This window comes from Cololabis saira, chromosome 13 (genome assembly GCF_033807715.1).
Source record: "Cololabis saira isolate AMF1-May2022 chromosome 13, fColSai1.1, whole genome shotgun sequence".
NCBI lineage: Eukaryota > Metazoa > Chordata > Actinopteri > Beloniformes > Belonidae > Cololabis > Cololabis saira.
The window spans coordinates 33,641,622-33,659,291 of NC_084599.1; the positions used below are offsets into that span (position 1 = coordinate 33,641,622).

The following is a 17,670-nucleotide window of genomic DNA, read 5'->3' on the forward strand; positions in this document are numbered from 1 at the left end:
CATTTCCAAGACAAATATTTTTACTTTTACTCAAGTAAATTTCTAGGAAGGCTGAAAAGTACTTGTTACTTTCAGGTCTGCTCTTTTTTCTTCTTCCCTAAAATCCTATTTTTAGACGGATATTGGGAGACAGGCACGGAGACAGACAAGACAGACATTGGGAGACAGTTTGTTACGCTCTATATTGCTATATTGTACTGGTACATGTCCTTCCTGTAAAGTTAAGTGACTTCAACATTGAGTTATTGAAGGCAGAGATGTAGTTTTTTGTAAAGCAGTGGTCTTTGAGGGGGATCCAGACTTAGTTGGATGGTGCAGGTTCATTTGGTTTCAGTTCATGATTGTTAATAAACTCTGCATCATCTGCTGTCGTCTTATGATCCCATTCATTTGATTTGTTTTTGGTGTTTCTGCAGGTTTTATATAACATTGTGGTTCTAAAAGCAGCACATCAGTGCAGCTGGTTTCAAAGAGTTAATTCTCAGAAACAATAGTTAAAAGATCCTTAAATTAATTTAGAAAAAATATAGTAATTTACTGATGTGGAAAATAAGAAATGTACTCTTACTCTTACTCTTACTTTTACTTAAAGTAAATTTAAAAGCATTTACTTTTGGATACTTAAGTACCTTTAAAAGCAAGTACTTTTCTACTCTTACTCGAGTAATATTTTGACTGAGCTACTTTTACTTGTAACGGAGTAAATTTTGACCAGTAGTATTTGTACTCTTACTCAAGTACTGGGGTTGAGTACTCTGTCCACCTCGCCGACACGTGTGGACAAGGACAGATGAAACTTCGTAGAGGGCAATGTTGCTTTGCAGTCGAACCAAAAACCTGAGTGGAAGGGGCTGGAAATGAAATCAGGACTGATCTTACCCTCCCATAATGCAACACACCTTCCGACAAGTCTTGGCGCTGACAAACCTCAGCCTGGATATAATACGTTTTTTCTCTTCTTTTTTTTCCACTGCTAAAAAGCCCAAGAGAGATGTCAAAAACATTTGTAAGGGTAGTTAAGTGTGGCCAAACAGAAACGTTTTAATATTTTATTCTTGTCAGTGGTCACATGGTTGCGTGTTATATTTATAATAATTTAGTTTCCTCAGTTTAAATTCCTGATGCCTTGAAAAACATTGGATCATCCTCAACCAGATAGTACCCACTATAGGTACTCTTCACCCCACACTCTTAACCATGACACTACCTATAGAAAATGAACACGCTGAAATGTCTCTTTACAGCATGATTACAAAAAGAAAAAAAAATGCACCCACATCTTTTCTTTTTCTAAATCAGGAACTGGCCGGTCGTGCCGGAGTCTGGTGATTGTCAGCAGTGGCTGCTTATTTCAAAGGCTTCATGCCATATAATAACAGGCATTTAGACAAAGCTAACGGAGCCCATCAGCCAGATGTGAACTATGACACACTCCAGCGTGTGTGCCGTCTGCAACCTGCAGATATACAATATGCACTCTGACAAGCAGGCTACCTGCACATGCACTCAATCATGACGGTATTGAATTAATAATACATAATATACACTTATTGGAGGACCAACCAAGCTGATACATAAGAGCCGGCTCCGGTTTAGGCCCTGAACAGTTACCTTTAGTTTAATTTTGCTCTTGTTGAACTCGCTGTGCAACTATATTAAACAAAGTCTCAGTCAGGACTGGTAGATCCTCCTTAAATTCCCGGTAGACAGTTTTAAATCTTTGCATACCATATTGTTTCGATCCAAGCTTTTTTTTTGTGATTTTTTCCTGTACGCTAGCAGCCCGTTCCTCAATCTCTGTTTCTCTTTGCCCTTTGAAGAGAAGGGCAATTGTTTATGTTAGCATGGAGCAGCCCTGAGCCCATCGCTGCTTTATTGCTTTGAAAGAGACCCAGGGTGCTACGTAATGTATATAAAATAGAGACACTGTGTACAATATATTTATAGCTGGTAGGGCAGATTCCTGCTGTGGTAATGAACTGAAGCTGGGTGCGTGTTTTCTTTTTTTTCTTCTTCTTTTCCTGAATAGAAAAGAAACAAGGAATAACAGACCAAAAGAAAGACAGACAACAGGATTTAATAAAAAGTTGTGATCCCCCATAAGAAGCTCCACGATAACATCAGAATCCAGAGATATTGCTGTAAACATCCTCTGCAGACTCTCGCCGTCTCATCGTTTTCACCGTTGCATCTGTCTCATCCAATCTTCTTTGATTCCATTCCTCCTCGTCCCTCTTCTCTCCTCCTCACTTGTTGTTTTATTGAGGAATGCCTCACATTTGATCTCACTGCTGCTTTGACCTTAAGATGGAAGGAGGGGATGGAGGAGGGGTTTAAGGTTGCATGTGTCCCCAATTATATCAGCGAGAAGGCAGGGGCAATTCACGACTTCACTCAGCGACTGCTGGACGGAACTAATCAAGGCCAGAATACCTCAGCGCGCCGCCAGCGCTAACACACAGACGCTGCACATGCATGGACTCTGTCACACATACGCAGGCTCCCACATGACAAGAAGCTTCACACAGCTCGCCACATTGGAGGGCTTATATTGCACACATTTTTTAACTTAATCCCCATCCTTCATCATCAAAATAAGAGTAAATCGCTCGAGCAGTATTGGGGTTAAAGCTGTGTGATGTGCCCTCATCAGGAGTAAACCATCCCGCCTTTTAGAGTAATCTTCATCGATCAGCCTTGGTGTGCGAGACTTTCACTGTTTTCAGTCTCATAAGTGAGTAAAACTACGTCTTTCAACTCGGTTTAAGAGGAATTTTATACGGTGCACCATCCAGCTGCCACACACATCGCACTTATTTTTCTTTTTTACGCCCCAACCTTTTTGAATGAATTGCAGACTCATCGGCCATTTTATACAAAACAAATCTGGTAAATTATTAAAGATCTGACTACTTTTTGGATTCTATGCAAGCTTATGTAAACTTTTCTGATGAATCAACTTATCATATGAGCAGCCGTACTGAAAGAAAACCTTTCTGAATAAGACGAGTCATGGCTGGGCTGTAACATTGTAAACAAAGGTGCACAACAAACAAAGCAAACCACAAATGATGGGGTTCAAAGAAGAAACCGATGCAGACAAAGGAAGACCACTATGTCTTCCTTTGCGAGCGCGAGTAAATAACGTTACTATGGAAACCTGAGGCATCAGAGAGCCAATACCTGGGAATAAATCAATAACATAACAAATGGAGGTTTTTATGAATAATTGTACAACCGTTTCACACCCAGTCTCCTGTAAGCAGTGGTGTGCTTACTTGAAGGGGCAGGGCCAAGGTGTTTACCTGGACTGTGTGCAGGACAGTGATTGACATTCTGTAACCACACCCCTTAGCTCTGATTGGAGGAGCTGCAACAGGAGCGGTAGAACATTTGAAACTGTATTGCGAGCTACAGGTGGTGCCAAAGGAGCTTTTTTTGTCTCTAAAAATGACCTAGTTCATGTAATATTATCTGCAAATAGTGGTATTTCAGCAAATATGACAAAAATACCCGTATGAATTGTAACTTATGTACCATACCACGATCTTTAACCTGTTAAAGCTGATAAACAACAGACAAAAATCCCAAATCACTTTTTATTTTGCATTAAAACATATTTTCCTTTATCATTATGAAAACTATAGGTACATTTACATATTCTTCTTTAGTTAGTTGTTCTTTTTTTATATATATATATTTTTTGGTTTGTATGAAACTTTTTTTTCCTTTTTTGATTAAGAGGATCGCACACATTTAATTTAGCTAATTCTTTTTGTCGGACAAGACTTGTTTTTCATGTAGTACCTGACTTGCTGATGTTAATTGAACAAGAATTCAGAAATTCATGAATCAACCATCTGGCACTATAGGGTTAATGCAAGAGGCTGCGTTTTCACTTATCATCCTGTATCTGATGTGTTCTCACCTGCAAATGCTTGGCTGGAGAGTCACAGTTGTGTGCTTTCTTTAGTCTGCATTATCTTTAAAGCAGGAAAAGTTGGGAAAAGATGGTCACCAATTTGCACATTTCACTAGTTAAGAAGACAGCCAACAGGATTGGTTGCCATATTAAAGTTTACAATCATGGATTGTGACACAGCTGTATTTTTCTACAAACTGACATATTGCATAGTAAGAAGCAGAAGAAAAGGTTGCATGGCAGAATAATTGCATGTTGTCCTGCAGTCACGGGGATCTAACAGACTTTCAGCTCCACAATCTGGAAAATCTGTACAGGAAATGAGGTAATACAGTACGGCAGACATCTGTCTGTACTACTTCTTTAACACCTCTTTCTTTTCTTTGGCGGCATGTGCGTATTCTCCTTTCCATTATCTAGGGAGGAGGTGTATCCGTCGTGAAGTTGGGTGGCTGGGAGTTGAGGTGTGACTGTGTTTGGAGAAACAAGCTGGGATCCTTTACAAGGTGTGCACAGTCAGCCCCCACACCAGCCACGTAGTCCAGTGAGACAGAAATGGCAGAAAAGGGGCAGGAACACCACTGAGATGGATGTTAAACCTGCCACAACAAAGACAATCGCTTAACCTCACATTTTCATTGGCATCCAAATCAAATCCAGGCTCTTTAAATACTTTCTGCAGTGATGTCGTTCTGTGAAACGGTTTTTGTGATTAGTGCCAAGTAGGGATGGGCGGTATGGACTAAAAAATGTATCACGATAATTTCTTGCATTTATCCCGATAACGATAAAAATGACGCTAAAAAAAAATACCAATTCAACTCCACCTTTGTAACTATAAATCTATCTCGCTCTCAGATCCGCCATGTTTGTTACACAAAAACGTCATCAACGGGAATTTATCCTTTTTTCTTTCTTTCTTTCTTTCTTTCTTTCTTTCTTTCTTTCTTTCTTTCTTTCTTTCTTTCTTTCTTTCTTTCTTTCTTTCTTTCTTTCTTTCTTTCTTTCTTTCTTTCTTTCTTTCTTTCTTTCTTTCTTTCTTTCTTTCTTTCTTTCTTTCTTTCTTTCTTTCTTTCAGGCTCATTTCTTTCTTTCTTTCTTTCAGGCTCATTTCTTTCTTTCTAGCTCATTTCTTTCTTTCTTTCTTTCTTTCTTTCTGGCTCCTTTCTTTCTTTCTTTCTTTCTTTCTTTCTGGCTCATTCCTTCCTTCCTTCCTTCCTTCCTTCCTTCCTTCCTTCCTTCCTTCCTTCCTTCCTTCCTTCCTTCCTTCCTTCCTTCCTTCCTTCCTTCCTTCCTTCCTTCCTTCCTTCCTTCCTTCCTTCCTTCCTTCCTTCCTTCCTTCACGTACGTAACGCAGAACCATAAATTCGACTTTACACAAAAACGTCATCAACGGGAATTTATCGTTTTTACTGCAAGATGACAAATTCTTACCGTGGGGAATTTTTTTGACGGTTTATCGTGAACTGTAAAATATCGCCCATTCCTAGTGCCAAGCCGCCGTATATCACGGCACATCACCAGTCAGCAAGCTTGCTTGTTTTTGTCCTGGGCATCATGAATTATTATCCAAATCTTACACCAACACATTTCCCCCTCATCATAGCAGGAAAATAATTATTGAAAGAATCATTCACCTCAGACAAATGGAAAACTTCAACAATTCAAATGGAGTCCTTCCTCCCCGCTCACGTTCCCTTCAAGTCCTCTCTTTCTAGTTGATGTTATTCTGTCCTCAGCTCGGCTCGCCTGGCGTCTTTTTCCGTTCTGAATAAGTCATCATTCACCCTTCAGCTGTGTCATCGCTCTGTCTCCTTTACCAAGTCTTTCTCCTGCCTTGCTACTTTTTAAATAGTACCTGTCATCACCATCCTTTCTTATACACAAACCATTTCAAACATACAGCTGAACAATCTTCTTGTAAACATTTCCATTCCTTCGGGTTTCCCAGATTTTGATGAATTTACATTAAATCAACTCCAGTGTCATCACTATAATACACAGGATTTTTCCTTTGTTTGGTTCCTTTTTTTTCTTGGACATCTTGTGATCCACTCTTTTTTTTTATTATTTCTAAACGGAGCAGTTCCAAGCAGGTGTCTCCTTCCTCCCACATATTCCTCCTCCTCTTATACACCGACCTCATAGGGAGAACGGAAAAGCAAGGAAGTCCGAGTACTCTTACACTACAATGTGCTTCGTGAAACTGGAATCTTTTGTGTTGACATATCCGCACTTTTCTGATTTGTGAGACCCTGAATCACCTTAAGACCTAAAAGTGTCATTTTTATTATCCTAGGTATGAATGTTGACTTTTCTGGTTTAGTTTCATCTCATCATCAAACCTGAACCTTTTTCCTCCTGTCATTTTTAAAATCTTACTTTAGATTTATTGAACACCATATGTGAAGCAAAAATGCATAAACCAAAAGCAGAGATTGCTGTTTTTTCTTGGCTGTTGTTTATCACTGTAATTATTGTAATCGACTGTAATTATAACCCATCATTTATATCCATGTCATCCTATTCAGGGTCCGAAGCCCATACGTATTATATATTTGTTTAATCAAATATTAAAATGTGAGAAAATATTGACCTTCAGTAACCAAAACTGGCCGGGTCACGGCACCTTCTATCTCTTTATATCCTTTTTTTATCACAAGCCTTGGATTTCAGATAAAGGACTATAATTAACTTGAAAAAAGGAGAATTATGAAAAAAAAGGACAATGTATAATGCATAATTCATATTTTTGATTATTTGTGTCCATGCTGTCATTGTATGTTGTTTTTTTTTTCTAAAAAGATCAATTAAAAAAAAAGGAGAATTATGTAAAAGTTTGGCAGACTAAACATGGACCTCCAGCTGACATCAAATATCTGAACTGCTCCATTGGGTCGGCCTTTTCCCGTATGAGGTGTGAAAGTTAAGAAAAACTTCAATGGTAATGAAAGAAATGACACAATATTATATAATATAATAATATAACATAATTTAAGGTGAGACATCAATGATCAGAACAACAACAACATTGATTCTGACTCAAAAAAAAAAATGTCCCAGTTAATTTTCTTCAAAATAGTGGAAAGTATTTTGGACGTCGACCCTTTGGGATCGTCCCTCTGGATGGTTTTCGGTTCCCTCTTTCAGGACGGCGCTCTCCCACGTCTCCCTTTCACCACTCATACCTGTCACACTGTCTTTTCTTCCTCCTCCATCTTCCTGTCGTCCTTGTCCGCCGACTATGTCTGGGTCTCTGCAAGTGGAAGAATGCCGGTGCTTGTTTTCGTAACCTGCGAAGAGGGGAGGTTTCCTGTAGAAGACGTCCGCCTGATTGACAGGAAAGCATGCTGGAAATGATCAGAGCTCCTCTGTTTGCCTTCGAGTGTCTCTGCGGGCGGACGAGCTTGATCTCTGATGCAAGGCAGGAAAACTGACGAGTAAGAAAAACAAAGGATGTATTTGAGCGAAGCTTTCTTACATGCTTGACATTTTTTTCCCACTTTTCATCTCCCCCTGTATTTCTGTAGTCTATCATCCATGTATGACTTATCCCACCGTTTGGTCATTTTCATATCTCTGTCCGTGTCATACTTCCCTCTGGCCTGGAGTGGGATCTCTTGTGAGTGAGTCTGCCCTTCAGTGTCAGCCAGCGGGAGCTGACTCAGCCTTGAGCTGATGAGGACACGTCTCCTACCACGATTCCCAGAAGCACCCCAGAGTTAATCAGACTAGTCTTATCGGTACACCTACGAGCCAGCAGCATCTGTGTGACTCACTGTGATTGTGAGTGTCGTTCAGCTCTGGCTTCATGTCTGATTAAGAGGAAAGTTCACAAGCCACAGCGATGATGACGTACAGGCAGATGAAGATCTTGATGGTCTGCACTTTTTCTTTTGACCCTGTGATAAGATTAGTTTTTCATTGATCTGCTTTAGGTAACTTACTTTAAGTGACATTTGTGCAACACCATACAAATGTTCCCAGACTCGGCACGCTGTGGACTTCAACATACTCAAATTTTATGAAGCTGTCATTTAAGGAAATTTTTTGTCAAAATCCATGCCAAATGGCCCCATTCATTCGGATGGGTTTTTTTACCATATCTGTAAACGTAGCCTGAACCGGAACGTGCACCCATGCATGGCATACATCATTAGATGCGTCTCCATCGTGCCTCGATGGGCATTACTTTTCTCAGTCAAAAGCGTTACCGTGGCAACGCTAGTTGCCAAAAAGCAAAAAAAACAGGCGAAAATTCGGACGCTTATTGCTCGGCCGAACTTTATCGTAGAGACATAGTTCAAACTTTCAAACACTCGGCCCGATTGGCACTAACGGACCCTACAACCTCATATTATAACAGCATATTATAATTATAACAGTTTTTGCGATATTGACCTTTCTTCTTTTTTTTTATTTCCGTTTGACTTTGGACGCTTGTTGCTAGGCAACAGGTTATCGTAGAGACATCATACAAATGTTCACCGACTCGGCACGCTGTGACCGTCAAGATATTTATGTTTAAAATTGGTGTTGGGTTAGTAGCATTTGAAATGACAAATTACAGCAGAAGTTCCTTTGATTTCAGAGAAATGTGATTGAATTTAAGTAATTTAAGTAAAATCAGCCACTGGCGCAGTCTGAAGACGGGCAGCAACACTGCTAGTGTCAAGTGCCATCACTCTAATTTCATGTCATTTACATCCAACCCCTTTAGTTTGAAATGATAAGACTTGGTTCCACTCGGACGAGAGAGCAGGCAGGAAGCGACTGCTGCAGATTACGTCAGAGTCTCCTGGTAAATATCCACATTTTCCAGAGAGCCGAGTACTCGCACTCACACACTTGTAGCGGACCTGTCAGGTGAAAAATGATGAGCTGCACAGTAGGTGGTAACATGCTGATGCACATTCCTCACCAGTTTGCTTTCACCGCCAGTAACCGGAGCCAAGGGGAGCCTCTCCTAAAACAGAGCAGTCAGTCCTTTGAGATCAGCATGCTTTCCACTCAAGAGCCCTGCAGGAACAGCGAGGGCTTGTGCATCAGCGGGCTACGCTCGTGAGGCAACCGCCCGCTGTCTCTGGAGCAAATATCTGTCACGGCAAAACAGACAAATGCGTACGGTGGGATGTAGATTAATACGAAGATTCATAATGCAGGCGAACGTTCCCATGAGCTGAAGGTGGAGACAAACCAAACGCTGTTTCAGGGCCGCAGCTCCCACTGGATCAAGTTTACAAGCTGCGTGCCTGCAGGAGCACGTTTACACACACGGCTCAAAGACTGGTTGTATTCTTGTAGTTTGGAAAATTTTTCAATTTGCCACAACTTGTTGAAAATGTAATGTTTGCTGGTTAATGTGACTACAATGAATCGATTATTTTATCTCACGCCAGAAGGTGGGAACATTTTCAAAGAAACTTATAGATGAATTTTGGGCGGGGGGTCTAGTAAAAATGTCACAAGACGTGCATTAATACAAAAAGCACATTAAATCAGGAAGCTTAAGCTTAAAGTTACTTATCTTCAAGAGACTTGGCAGAGTACAAGACAAATTCTAAAAAAGTTGGTAAATGTCAACCTCATGAACCCTTATTCTTCACAGCAGAACAGAAAAAACCTAAAATGTTCTAAGTTTAGACATTTAACCATTTCATGAAAAGTATGTACATGCTTTTTTTCTTTTTTTTGCCCACTAGAACTGTGCAAAACCTAAATATTGCAAAGCAAACCCTGCAATGGAAACCTTTTAAAAAAACCTTTTTGCATTTCAATGTTTTTTTTCAATAGTTCAGTTTAGCAATAACATGTAATAGAAACACTTTTTTGCATCTACGGTATCACTGAATGTGACGTAATCAGTCAAGCTGTTTCTGGCCTTTATAGTCTTTATATATATATATATATATATATATATATATATATATATATATATATATATATATATATATATATATATATATATATATATATATATATATATATATAATGTATAAACTACGCTGCTATGATAGCCTCCCAGTCCCTTGACAGGATGAGATAAATGCCTGGGTTTAAAATTTTCAATAAAACTATTAGAAGAATGTTCCCTTTAAAGGCTTCATGGGAAGTTTCTTTAGCTTGTGTCCCACTTACAGGACCAGACTTCAGTATCTTCAGCAGGAATCAGTCTTTTTTGTCTCTATCTCTCTTGGAGGATGTCGCATAACTCCCTCCACTTGGCTTACTTCCTGAGGAATGCCGGATTGTGACAGTTGCCACTGTGAACCTGGTGCTTTTAATAAGGGATACTCACAGCACTTGCTGGTGTGTGTCAGGTTTAACTTCTTCACTCAGATACTCAAATTTCTCAGAGGTCGCGTCTGCAGACTGCAGTAGTGGCATGAAGTGGGCCGTCTTTTGCAGACCTATATCAGTGATCCTAATCTGCAGTCATTACGAAGGTGGTGTTTACACAACTACAAGTTGTCATTTTCCCAGAAAAATGTGGAAATAAGTGAATTGGGAAAAATTTAAATGATGTCAAATTTAAATTATTTGAAGTATTTTAGCATTTGTGTGCCGCGCAGTGCTTCTTTCAAAAACATGTCTCTTGAGTAAATTTAAATCTTTATTTATTCATTTATTTGCATCTTTCTAATGTTAAAGGAATTGTTTCCTCAGCTGATGACAGCCGTGTCCCTGTGTTGTCTCGTTCTGATCCAGAAAGCGTCGCAGCCCCCCCATTCAAACTCTCCGTCTGTGGTCTTATAAGGTTACAGAGCGGGACGTTGTGAGGCCTTGCACCAGTGACTCTCTGTGTGTGTGTGTGTGTGTGTGTGTGTGTGTGTGTGTGTGTGTGTGTGTGTGTGTGTGTGTGTGTGTGTGTTCTTTGGTCCATGATGTACGCAGGTGAACAATCCTGAACTGTGCCTGCTTGTATTCGTCGTTACGCTCCAGCTGAAAGTGGGAACAAACTCCTGCAGACACACACACAAGCACACAGGTGCAGATATAAGCAGGCACACACACACACACACACGCACACGCGTGCACACATGCACAGACACACACAATTGTCCTTGTTCTTCGTTTAAAAGGACGTTTCCCTTGTTATTTTGAGGTTTTTATCAGAGTTTTACTATCATTTTGGCATTATTTAACTTTTTAATGCATTTGGATTCTCACAAAAATCCATCTCGGCAGTCCATCCTCTCTTACACTAATGTCCTAGCTGGGATTTTATTCTTGTTTCATAGGTGTTTGGTCAAAATTTAACTTTTTAATTCTAAATAATCCCAGTGAAAGTTGTTCTAACATTTCTTTAAAGTAGCATGTGATCCCTTAGCAGGTTTTCAAGTTACCCCTAAGCTATCATGAAGTTGACTTAAAAAAAATGAATTTCCATAATCTTTGATCTTAATGCATGATTTCATGGGCTAGAACTCGCTGTGTTACCACAACTGACACTTGCATCAACATGTGAAGAGTTTTTCTCAATGTCTCGACCATGAGGAATGAAAATCCACAATCCACTTGAGGAGCGTTTGATCACCCCTCCCATAATCAACGGGCTGAGCGCCGTTGACACTTCCAACACTGAGTGGGACAGAAGCCCAGTTTTTAAAATTGCAGCTTATATAAGCGCCTTAACTCAGAGATAATTCAAAAGTTTGTTTTTTTCTTTTTTTGTTGTTTTCAATTTATCTCTTTCTGTCTTTTCTCTCTTCACTCTCATACTTTCCATGTCATCCACCATCCATTCATCTGTCGCACTTCTACTTTCTTCTTTGGTCCGGCCTCATTTTTCTCCTTTCCCTCGTTCTTCACCACACTTCCTCTTGGCATCAGACGTCTTCATTCTCCAGGATCTGCTTTCTTTGCGCCATGACTGAAACTTTCCAGCCGTTTTCCAGTCCTGAGCCTAATTGTTCTAATAAATCAATAAAGCAATTTTACAGTTCTTGCATTTTGTATGCATGCAAAAGAATGTTAGCCGTAGTTTTTTTGCTACATAAATGTTTTAACTACATCCCTCAGGGAAGTATCCAGGAGGGAGTTATAAGAGGCTGCGGTCAGTAAGGAAGACAAATGCATTTACAATTACAAGCATGTCATTTCATTAGATCGAGAAAGTGAGCGGGATGGAAACTTCCTGGAGTATAAAGAAGCATGGCGATGACACATTAAAGAGAAATGATTATCTTCCTCCAAAATCTATTCATAAATGTCTTCCACCCCCTTTAAGGGCAGAAATATTGCAGTGTGAAAATGTTGGGTTTGCCATTCCTCCAGATAAACCTTGACTTAGGTCAGTTTTCCAGCTAATTAGGATGGTGGAAGACCTTAGGAGAGGACCTAATAACAGAGCGGGAGAGCTCATACATCAGTCTCACTCACCGCACCAACCACCCTGGCTCCAAACGCAGCCCCCCAGACCATGTAACAGCACGTTAGCTGCTATAGTATGCAACGCTGTTCAGATTGAACATTTCTGATTCTTTTTTTTGTTTCAGCTTCATCCCCCTTTTCTCTCGTTTCTCTTTCTCTGAGCTTTTCTTCACTCATTTCCTCCTCTTCGTTCCCATGCCTCCAAGTTCAAAAGCTTTACTCTCGTTCCCATATGCTGCTGTCACAGTAAAGTCACACCCAATTTTGAGAGCTTTATAGGGGTTGAACCCGTGTCCCCGAATGATGTTTATCACAGAAGCCCGAGCGCAGCTGGATGGAGATCTGACGCTGCTCTCAGGCAAACTTTGCATGGAGATTGGATGTCCAGACGTCACGGAAGCAGCTTCATTTTTAACCATTTACTTTATATTTTGCCAGTAGGAGTGGCAGAAAGTTTTAGATAGAATACGACCATGGAAAAAAGGGTTGTAAATCTTTCAGCTTCCTGTTGTATGGGACATGTCATAGCAGCCACCAGTGAAAAGTGATACGGCACCCAAGGATTTAGTTCCCTCTCACACTGAACTCCAGCAGAAATATGTTCACCACTCGGTAATCCAGGTCTCATTGGGTATCTTTGAAGGTACTAAAAGGGAAATTGCTGGATTTTTTAACCCCAAGATATTCAACATTTTAATAAAAACCTCACATCCTTCCTGCATACTTTTCTAATGGGTTGAGATTGAATCAAATAGTTCTGGGAAAACTGAGCTGTGGCTGCTTTTTAAACGTATAATGGGGTTGCTTGGGTTTTGGCTCCAAGGATGGCAAGAAACGCAATTTTTCGGAAATTATGACACTATGACGGCCAGGGTTCACAGTAGGGCTGTTCGATTTTGCCCAAAAATAAAATCTCGATTTTTTTCTCTCAAAATCCGATTTTCGATTACGATTACGATTATTTTGTGAATTGACAAAAGGCAAAGAAATGATTTCAAATATGCTGTTTTTTTATTGAACATTTGCCCCATTGGGCTTTAAGTGCAAACTTTGCTCTTATTAAACCAAAAATGAATGAATAAAGTGCAAAACTCTGTAAAATAAGTTGAAAAAAAGTTTTTAAAAAGTTTTATCTCTGAAAAAAAAAATCAGCAAATCAGCACTTGCAAACATACAGTAAGTTATATTTCCAATTAAATAAAACAGACATTTTCTAATTAAACTAAACTGGGTCTTTGCATGCTAAATAATAATGCAACCCATGAAGGAGGTAGAGGTGTGTAATGTCAGTCATTACATTTGCTATTCACATTTGCAAGTTTTTTGCAAGGAACACGAGCCGGTCTACCCGGTGGCATGTTACAACGCCCCCTCCTACACTAAAGAGCCTCTCCGATGGGGCACTTGTCGCAGGTATTGAGAGGTATTTCCATCAATCATTAATATGATATCAATCATTAATGTGTGCAGACAAGGTAAAAAAAAAAAAGTGAAAAATCGATTTTACGATTTTCACGTTTTAACATCGTTCTAATTACATAATCGCGATTACGATTTAAAATCGATTAATCGAACAGCCCTAGTTCACAGGTGTTTTAGGTGCAAAATGCGGATGAAAGACATAAGTGAAAGAAGCAATAGCATCATTGGCAGACTAGTTCTTGGGAGCACCTATCTGCAGGATTGGACGGTCATTATCCCAAATAAGTAATTTTCCCTAAAGTCTGAAAATTCATGCCTCTGTAATACAAAGAACGGGTCAACACATGGCTTCGGCTTCAGAATCAAGATCACGATCCAATCGGGAGCCATAACCCCTAATCTAAATTGACACCAGGGCTATTTTTAGGCCTTCATTATCAAACTGGCCTCGTACGACAGTTTCTCTCCGTTGGTGAGAAACATTAGAAAGCTAATCTCCAAATTGCCCTGCAATTCGTCCCAGATATTCCAGATAATTACCTCAATAAAAGAGAGCAGATGTGACCTAAATAGAGGAGCGATAAAGTGGAGGGAGAAAGTAGGGAGCCGATGGCCGATATTATTACGTGTGGTTGCTGTTTGCTCCCGAGCAAAACAAGAAAACTTTTGTTGGAACTGTGGTCCCTTCAAACCGCGTCAGAGTCGTCCTCCTCCTCCCACTTTTCCCACGTCCAGCCTTGGCTGTGAACCCAGTGAACAGCAACACCTCTTTTTTTTCCATCCTCTGTTGACAGAAGAGATATAGACTTCTTAAACTCTATCATCGCAGAAGACAAAGTAAATTTACATCCACCGTGGGTCCAAGACTTTGTGTAAATACGCCGTCTTCTCCGAACGAACCAGCAGATTATTTCCATCTCACGGAGCAGCGACCATTGGAAAAGCCTGCAGTGAAGTGTGACATTTAAAACAACTACCAGTGTTGTAAAGGCAAAAGACGATGCAGCCACAGCTGTACGTCTGCGAGCGTCTCGAGCGCAGCCGGTGAGGCTGCCAGCACCGTTACTGCGATCCTCCTGCCAAGCTGCACGTGCCCCCGTAACAGGTGCCGAGGCCCAGAGCGCCGCTCATTAACACGGCTCGTTTCACAAGCACGGCCGTCATGACGCGCTACGTGTGAAACGACACATTATCACTCAATTAGTGTGACCCTCGTGTCAGGCCTTCGGGGCTGTTTCCAACCCTCCCACCCTGCATGCCACAAATATACATCTTGACTTTGGTATGGCGTAAAAATGCATAGTTGCTAGTAGGGATGAGCGGTATGGACTAAAAAATGTATCACGATAATTTCTGGCATTTATCCCGATAACGATAAAAATGACGATAAAAAAAATACCAATTCAACTCCACCTTTTTAACTCTAAATCTATCACCACATTCAGTCTTTGGAGCCCCCAAAACACTGCTCTAAAAGATACTAAATACTACTAAACTACACCAATTAAGTTAAATTGATAAAAACCAATTAAATGAGTTACACCTGTACTGCAAAGCTGTAATGACTCAAGCTCTTTCTTTCTTTCTTTCTTTCTTTCTTTCTTTCTTTCTTTCTTTCTTTCTTTCTTTCTTTCTTTCTTTCTTTCTTTCTTTCTTTCTTTCTTTCTTTCTTTCTTTCTTTCTTTCTTTCTTTCTTTCAGGCTCATATATTTATTTATTTCTGGCTCATTTCTTTCTTTCTTTCTGGCTCATTTCTTTCTTTCTTTCTTTCTTTCTTTCTTTCTTTCTTTCTTTCTTTCTTTCTTTCAGGCTCATATCTTTCTTTCTTTCTGGCTCATATCTTTCTTTCTTTCTGGCTCATTACTTCCTTCCTTCCTTCCTTCCTTCCTTCCTTCCTTCCTTCCTTCCTTCCTTCCTTCCTTCCTTCCTTCCTTCCTTCCTTCCTTCAGGCACATCAACGGGAATTTATCGTTTTTACCGCGAGATGACAAATTCTTACCGTGGGGAATTTTTTTGACGGTATATCGTGAACGGTAAAATATTGCCCATTCCTAGTTGTTAGTTGTTTTTGTTGTTGTTGTTTTTTATTGCTACAAACAACCAAAAACTAATCTGCATGATAAAGTCTGCAGACAGTTGTTTGAAGGGCCTCGTCATCAGTGTAGGCCTACGTTTTTTTTTTTTCATTTTTGAACTTGTTTGTTACTGTAAGGTAAGGTAGCTGCTCTTTTGCTGGCTGTGCAGAGTTTGCTCATTCATCATGTTAAACTCCCCCTAACCCACAGCAAAACACACACCAAAACACACATCAAAACACACTGCTGCAGCCCCTTGTAACTATGGGATGATGTGTGTGAGTTGAATGTTTGTCAGCTGTCCGCTGCCTCAGCGAAATCAGCAATTATGAAACTGTCTCGGGTTGCTTGTCAGTCCCGCATGTTTGGCTTTTTAATTTGTGGGGAATCACCTATGACCTGCAAAGTGAAGCCCATTTTCTGTCTCCTCCCTCCTGTAATAATAAGCTGAGGGTGGTTCTGTCGTCAGCTGGTAATAACAGAGCATTAGCTTCGCATGGCCTGTTGATGGGCTCCCTGTTGCACATTCAAACCTTTGATCTGCACCAGCAAAACCTACAGTGACATCACTGCTGTTTCTGTAGGCAGTACCTTTCACAAACCGTAAATAACGTCAAAATAAACCAGCGGCTACAATTCAGATATTCGCTATTACTTATTTAACACACCTGACGGTTATGCTTATTATGGTCTGTATTTTCTCTGTTCACAGGGTCTGAGCTTGCACAGGACCCTAGTGTGCTGGCTGCCACTTCGTGGAACACCACAAATGATGGTAAATGCACATCCAACAGAGATCTGCACCACTCCTTACCAGAAAAACCTTGAGACCTGTGAACAGATCTGTTACAGGCAACATAATATGTTCACGGCACAAACTAACATATGCGGTGTGAAAATATAACACCACATGTGGTTTTGAAATTACATCTAATCAAAAAGATTGCACATCCTCAGAAACACACCCTGCACCGGCCTCTGTGGAAGGTAATTGTTGGAGCGAATCATGTGTCGATCTCCTCAGCGTGAGGGCATAAAGCCACAGGTGCATTGAATTTTCCTAATATTCACTGACCTGCTTTCACAACGTTCACATGCCAAAGGTGTTGGTGGAACCTTGAAGGTGTTGTTATTATATCTACTTATTGGCACAAAATACCTTCTTTAAATTTTGTGGGTCTCATCTCATGTTGTCAGTTTAGCCTCAGTCCTGATGCTCTGAGATCTTGCAGGAGTGCAGGACGGGGAGCGTTAGGAAACTATGATGCCACCATATTCAACAAAGAAAAAAACAGTTTTCATGAAAATTAATCGCATACGAGAATATGACAAATAAATCTTGTATTGCTTTAAATCCCAAATTGACATCTAATTTTATCCCAAAACACTTCAGACTTCCATGAGTCAAATAAATGACTGCAGTTTTAATATGCCGGGTAATTATTCATCAGTGAGAGTAGGGCTGGGCGATATATCGAGATTTTAATATATATCGATATATTTTCAAACGCGATATGGTACGAGACAATATCGTTTATATCAATTTAATTTATTTTTTTTTTTTATGATTTTGATATAGCTTATTTTGTGACAAATTGACTTGAATGTTTTATTTGAGATTTGCACAAATGTTTTGTTATTTGCACAACTGTCAACCTCAGTGGAAAAGTCTGCCTGTTACTGTCTACATTGTATTAATTGCACAGTGTATTTTAATTTAATTGTTATGCAGGAAAGGGATTTTTGTTTTATTTTATTCAAGAAGCATTTTTATTCTATATATGCAGGCAGTTTATTTTTATTTCATTTGTTTTATACATTTTGATATTGTGCAGACCTCTGTTAACAAAGGTACCTGTGTGACATTTGGCCCGTGGC

At 40.0% G+C, this 17,670-nt stretch overlaps 1 protein-coding gene across 2 annotated transcripts in view; it reads left to right on the forward strand.

The window, feature by feature from the left end:
• Positions 1–17,670, forward strand: part of ror1 (receptor tyrosine kinase-like orphan receptor 1) — a 169,768-nt gene that overhangs the window by 86,770 nt on the left and 65,328 nt on the right. The window contains exon 2 of one of the 2 annotated variants that reach the window (XM_061738718.1): positions 16,505–16,567. The exons of the other annotated variant lie outside the window; for it this stretch is intronic. Within the exon in view, the coding sequence (XP_061594702.1) occupies positions 16,505–16,567 (63 nt within the window). The remainder of the gene's footprint in view (positions 1–16,504; positions 16,568–17,670) is intronic. 2 annotated transcript variants of the gene reach the window in all.